General features: G+C 40.0%; 1 protein-coding gene across 1 annotated transcript in view; it reads left to right on the forward strand.

The window, feature by feature from the left end:
* The window catches only part of atxn1a (ataxin 1a), a 478304-nt gene extending 474560 nt beyond the window's left edge, over positions 1–3744 (forward strand). Inside the window, exon 7 of the mRNA XM_073023948.1 lies at positions 3049–3744. Coding sequence (XP_072880049.1) covers positions 3049–3183 — 135 coding nt within the window. The 3' untranslated portion in view covers positions 3184–3744. The remainder of the gene's footprint in view (positions 1–3048) is intronic.
* Positions 3745–7246: the final 3502 nt, after the last annotated feature.

Consider the following 7246-nt stretch of genomic DNA (forward strand, 5'->3'; position numbering starts at 1 on the left):
TATCCCTCTCATAATCTTAAATACCTCTATCAAGTCCCCCCTCAACCTTCTACGCTCCAAAGAATAAAGACCTAACTTGTTCAACCTTTCCCTGTAACTTAGGTGCTGAAACCCAGGTAACATTCTAGTAAATCTCTTCTGCACTCTCTTTATTTTGTTGACATTTTTCCTATAATCTAGTGACCAGAACTGTACACAATACTCCAAATTCAGCTTACCAATGCCTTGTACAATTTTAACATTGTACAATGCCTTGTACAATTTTCCCAACTCCTATACTCAATGCTCTGATTTATAAAGGCCAGCATACCAAAAGCTTTCTTCACTACCCACCAGTGTAGATTGTGATCAATTTAAGAAATGGCAATGGTTTCTGGGTCGATGACTTCAATTGGGACAGATGGATTTCCTAATCATCAGATATGATATAGAACATAGAATAAAACACCAAGCACAGTGCGGACTCTTTGGCCCACGTTGTTGTGCTGACCTTTTAACCCACTCTAAGATCATAACCTCCCACCCACAAAGCCCTCCATTTTTCTTTCATGCATGTGCCTATTTAAGTTTCTTAAATGTCCCTAACCTATCTGCCTCTATCACTACCTGGGGCAGTTCCATGCACCTACCACTCTGTGTAAAAATAAATAAATAAATAAATAAATAACTAAATAAATAAATAAATCAATCTTACCTCTGACATCACTGCTGTACTTTCCTCCAATTACCTTAAAATTATGCCCCCTTGCATTGGGTATTTTCACCCTGGGGAGAAAAGTCTCTGGGTGTCCACTTGATCCATGTCTCTTATCATCTTGTCACTACTATTGAGTCACCTCTAATCCTCCTTCACTCCAAAGCAAAAAGCCATAGCTCTTTATTTTATTATAGGATGCACTTGATCAGCAATGTAGCGTTCTTACTATCAATGTTCTTACAAGGCATGTGTAAACACCTTCTGAATTTTCTTTGTGTCCTTCATCCCTACAAGTATCTGCCATTGACTGTATTCTGTCGAAGGAGCTGCACACTACAACAGCATAGTACTTCTGAACTCTAAGCCTCTCAGCACCATTCATTGTACTTTAAAGTCTGATCTAATCTAAAACAACTGTTATCATTCTTCCACTGAATCCTGATATTTTCCTTCCAAGGAAGTTTAAAGTCTTGATTTTCAATTGTGAATATTTTCAATGTCAACCTTAATGGAATTAGGATCAAAATGTTCTGAGCAATACAAAGCTCAAGGAAAAGCCACTGGCAGACCTCGGTGTTTTGTGTGTTAACAGATGACTGTCACTGTGCATAACGATGTTGTGATGGAATTGAAACAGACACATGCACTGCATCACAGTTCCAAACCACAGGAACATAAGAGATTGCAGAGAGGTGTGGACAAGCCTGAGGACACAGCTCCCCCCATTATTTATCATCAAAGATCCTCACCATTTGGCCATGTCCTTCTCTCACAGCTGTTGGGCAGGAGGCACAGAAGCCCAGAAGTCCCACATCATGAACTGCTTCCCCACCACCATCACTTCTTGAACCAAGTTACCTCAGCATGGTTAACATAGACTTGTTTCTGATTATGTATGCATTTACTTTGCACTAAAAACTCGTTCTTCACTGCCTTGCATAATTTATGTTCTGCATGCTGTCTGTACCAATATGCCTGTGATGCTGCTGCAAGCACGTTTTTCATTGCAGCTGGACCTCACCGTTCTTGTACACAGGACATTAAGCTTGACTTGATTTGACAATAGTTTGCTGAACTCTTACCTATGGAAAAGTACCATTGTGTATCATTGTGTAATGTACTTTCCGGAGTTAAACATCAACTTTTCAACTTCTGCTAAAACTTCATTGGATTTCCGCTAGCTCAAAATAGGTATGTGAGAATCACAGGGTTGTGCTTAATTCCTTCCACGCACTGTGAAAAATATCAAGTTAATGATGTACACTTAAAGAGAGATCAGAATACTGATCTTCTGACAACTATCAGCTTCAGGATTGAAATTACTGGATCGTGCTGTATGTCAAAAGATGGGGATTATTTTACGATTGTTAATTAATGTTCTTGGTAGTACAAAAGATAAAACTTCATTCTTAACTCCTGTGGAAATTTGAGCTCACACACAGCTGGAGTTACTTGCAACAACAGGAGTCACATTAAAATATAATTGTGAATGGACTAAGAAAAAAATCATGTCTTTTAGGTTCACATGGCAGAGAAAGTCTTTACTTATGTGTCAGTCTTTACCACAAAACTATTGTTTTCTGCTTAACTTCTGTAAAGATTTGTAATTTTCAGGATGAGTTATAATCCTTAAAATGACTACAGTTGTAAATCTGAAACTGAGTAACTCAGTCAAACACAACACTATAATAAAAGATAATTATAGCTCAGTCACAGCACAATACAACCCATCCAAACACAATGTATGTACAATGTATCATGACTGCAATTCAATCACAGCACAATGCAACACATCCAAACATACCTACAGCACAGTTATAAGGCTGTCACAACACAATGCAACCCAACCACAACATGAAATGACTGTAACCTAACACAACACAATAGAAAATAAAGCAACTGCAACGTAGTTTAGCCACAACACTGTACAATCACGACGCTCAGTTCCCTGTACACTCACAACTCTGTGGCCAGGTTCTGCTCTATCTCCATCTATAGGTTTTCAGACAACATCCACCATTGTGGGTCAAATATCAAATAACGAGTTGGAGATAAGGAGCCTAGTGACGTGGTATCCTAACAACAACTGTTGCCTCAACGTCAGCAAAACAAAAGAGGTGATCATTGACTTCAGGAAAGAGAGCTGTGCACATGTTCCTGTCTAGCTCAAAGATGCTGAGGTTGAGATGGTTGAAAGCTTCATGTTCCTAGGAATGAATGTCACCAGTTGGTTATTCTGGCCCTACGATGGGGAGGGGCAAAGCTACGATGGTGCTTAACAGCGAGTCTTTTGAGCTCAGCTGCAGTAACAGTTTAATTTCTACCTTCAATGTCCCTCTTTTCCTTTTCAGGGTGGATGGGGTTCTGTTGGAGACTTTGATTTGGAGTTACACTCGGATGTCAGTTCTTTGAGGTGGTGGGACCCACACATGGGGACTCATGAATGGCTACTTTCCAAAATCCCGCAGACGTGGCTTAGAAGATAAACATGCTTTTGAGATTCTGAGGCTTCGCTGGACAAGCTGATTCTATGCTGATTATCAAGTCAGAGAACTCGGAATAAGAGCGATGTAACAGATTTTTTTCAGTGCAAATCAGTGAGTTGTTTTGTTATGTCTCCCTTCTCACTGTGAGAGGAGGATGCTGCTCTTTCCCTTTATGAGGGAAAGAGAGAGAGAGCCTGTGGTATGTTGAATTATCGGATGAACAGTTAGTTTTTGTTCTACTGCATATCATGGTCTTTCTTGGAGGCTTTGCTATTGGTGGGTGGAGGGTGCTGATGCTTCTTTTGCAGAGTAAGTCGGGTTGAAGGAGGGCCATTGCTTTGCTGCTGCTTGTACATGGGAGGGTGAATGAGGGGCTTTGAGGTTTTAACATTTTTCCTGTCACTCATTCTTTGATGCACTCTTTTGTCTTTGTGGATGTCTGCGAATAACAAGAATTTCAGGATGTATATTACAAATAGTTCTCTGATATTATTTGGAATTATTGAAACTATTGGCCCAGCCTATAGATACCACTACTTCCTCAAGAGGCTAAAGGAATTTGGCATACCCCCTTACCATTTTTACTGATGCACCATAGAAAATATTCTGATCTGAATCCTGTCCAGATGTATCTTATCTTGGTATGGCAACTGCTCTGCATTTAACCGCAAGAAACTGCAGAGAGTATGGACATAGCACAGCACATCACAGGATACAGACTTCTCTCCATAAGACCACAAGACATAGAAGTAGAAAAGGGCCATTCAGCCTATCAAGTCTGCTCCGCCATTCCACTGTGGCTGATTTATTATCCCTGTCAATTCCTTTCTCCTGCCTTCTCTCTGTAACATTGATGCCTTTACTAAACAAGAATCTATCAGCATCTGCTTTAAATATATACAATGATTTGGCCTCCACAGCCATAGGTGGCAATGAATTCCACAGACTCATTACCCTCTGGCTACAGAAATTCTTCCTCATCTGTGTCTTAAAGGGACATCTTTTTTTTCTGATGCTGTGCCCTCTGGTCCTAGACTCCCTCACTATTGGAAACATCCTTTCCACATCCAGTCTATCTAGACCTTTCAATATTGGATAACTTTCAATGAGATTCCCCCCCCCCCACCCATTCTTCTAAAATCCAGTGAATATGGGTCCAGAGCCAACAAAACACTCCTCATATATGAACCTCTTCATACACAGGGTTATTCTTGTGAACTTCCTCTGGACCCTCTCCAAAGCCAGCACATTTTTTCTTAGATATGGGGCCCAAAACTGCTCACAATACTCCAAGTGCAGCCTGACCAGTGCCTTGTATCACCTCAGCATTACATCCTTGCTTTTATATCTAGTCCTCTTGAAATAAATGCTCACATTGCATTTGCCTTCCTTACCAGCAACTCAACCTGCAAGTTAGCCATCAGGGAATCCTACACGAGGACCCCCATGTCCGTTTGCACCTTTGATTTCCGAATTTTCTTCCCATTTTAGAAAATAGTTTAGGCCTTTATTTGTTTTTCCAAAGTGCATGGTGAAACACTTCCCTACACTTTGTTCCATCTGCCACTTCTTTGTCCATTCTGCCAATCGGTCTAAGTCCTTCTGTGGACCCCTTGCTGCTGCAACACTGCCTGTCCTTCCTGCTATCTTTGTATCGTCTGCAAACCTAACCATAGAACTATCATTTCTGTCATCCAAATCATTGACATGAAAAGTAGTGATCCCAACACTGAACCCTGCGGAACACCATGAGTTACAGGCAGCCAACCAGAAAAGGCCCCTTTATTCCCACTCTTCGCCTCCTGCCAGTCAGCCAACCATCTATCCGTTGCTAGTGAGAAATAGAAGAAGGACTTCTCTCCACCTACATGCCTATTCCCCATAACTCTTACTTCCCCTACTATGCAAAAATCTATCCAAACTTGTCTTAAATACATTTACTGAGGTAGCCTCCACTGCTTCGTTGGGCAGAGACTTCCACAGATTCACCACTCTTTGGGAAAAGCAGTTCCTCCTCATCTCCATCCTAAATTTACTCCCCTGAAACCTAATCACGTTTAATGAGGCAGAGAGATTGCATAGGAAGTTCCAAAGCTCAGACTTGGGCTTCTGAAGGCAGACCGTCCACTATGTCAATGAACAAGGGGTCAATATTAGATTAGTCACTGACTGGTAGTCCATAGTGTTGACATGGCACCTGTGGTTTGTACTAACCTTAGGCACAACATGAGCAGCTTTTCATCAACTTGCATGGTGATGTTGTGGCTGTAAGGCTTGCATTGTCTGGGATCCAAACCAAGGCAAGCTCGTACCATTAATCCAGAGGTGTAAGAGTTGTGCCAGTTAGAACAGAATGGATGTTGGTGGAAGATCAACCCCTATAGTGGTGGGACAAGGCAGGAACAACCGTGCAGTGTTACCATGAACAGGTTTGACAGAAGTGTATAATGATGACTATGGCTCCCCTTCACAGGTTGTTATAGATAGGGGTGCCTTGGCTCTAGAGTGCAGAGTTATGTATAACTGTGTCAGTCCAAGCTTAGTGGTGAATCTTTCTTGGTTATTATGACATGCAAAAATTAGTACCACTGCCATGTAATGCCAGATGTAGTAGTTGCTGTGCATTTAATATATCAGTAATAGAGTAATGTTGTAAATATATCATTTGATTAAGCATTCTTTGTTGTGGACATAATTCATTATGGGTTATATGTAAAAGTACGTGAATGGCATATGTCATTACACCACCACATCATAGGAGCACGTCTCACTAAAATAAAAAAAAATAAACATGAGTATCACTGGCTCTATGTTTTTCTTTCAATTTGTTTTATTTCTTGGAGTTACAAAATATAACAGTGGCAACAAGGAAGTTTTAAGCAAACCCAAGACAACTACCTATCAGTTGATGTACAATGAGATGTTTGAGTTTTTAAAAAACCTCAGTGAAATGTTTGGGTTAAAAAAAAGTGGAGCACTTTTTTTTCACAAGGGGAGAGAAAGATGGTCAAGCTAAAAAAAAAAGGCAGATGAAATTCACAGTAAGTACCCGGTGTTAATAATCATAAATTTTACAAAGCAGAAATTGCTGACTACATTGAAAAATAGGCACACTTGATAGCACAAGAAATAACTGGATGTTGTATACTTAACAACAGTATTTTGAAGCAAGTGAAATAGCCAATGAGAAACAAGTGCCAGTTTTGCTGAGTGCAATTGGTGGAAGAGTCTACAGTTTGCTCCAACCAAACCAGCTGAAAAGAGTTTTGCTGATATCATGAATGAAATGAAGAACCAAAACTATTGTTGATTGCAGAGCCAATTAAATTTCTTAAGCGGAATAAAAGGGAGTCCATTTGTGCTTATGTGACTGAATTGAAGAAATTGATTGAGTATTGTTAGTTCAGTAATGGGCTTGCTGATGCACTGAGAGATAGTTTAGTTTGTGAATCTTACAAGAAAGCATTTAAGAACAACTCCTAACTGAAGCATAGCTCACATTTAAAGGAGCAGTTGAAATTGTTGTATCAATGGAAACAACAGAAAGAGACGCAATTGCTTTATAGTCAGGAATGAAAATGAATGTAAACAAAATTGCAATGTCTTATCAGAAACCTGCTTGGCTGAACAAATTCTGTTACCGTTATGGCAAGGGCTCACATATACCAGACCAAAGCAGGTTTAAAGTCAAAATTCACAGAAAATGCAACAAAGTTGGACACGTACAAAGAGAATGTCAGGCAGACAAAAATAAATGAACTGCACAGTGGAGGGAAAAAGATAAAAAGTCCAGTTGCAGTTTCAAAAAGAGCACTCACCTGTATGCTGTAGAAAAATCTGACAATGATGAGAGTGACACAGGATTTGGTAGCTTTCAAATTTACAGTGTGAAAGTTAATATAGACAAACAATAAGGCATATGGCAGAAGAGAACTGCAAAACAATTAAAATGGAATTGGACACTGGATCAGCTGTTTCAGTCTTTCCACAAAATGAGTTTGAATGGCACTTCAAAGAACTGAAGACTGCAGATATCCAACTAAGAACTAATACTGGAGAAAAG

Source organism: Hemitrygon akajei, chromosome 20, assembly GCF_048418815.1.
Source record: "Hemitrygon akajei chromosome 20, sHemAka1.3, whole genome shotgun sequence".
NCBI lineage: Eukaryota > Metazoa > Chordata > Chondrichthyes > Myliobatiformes > Dasyatidae > Hemitrygon > Hemitrygon akajei.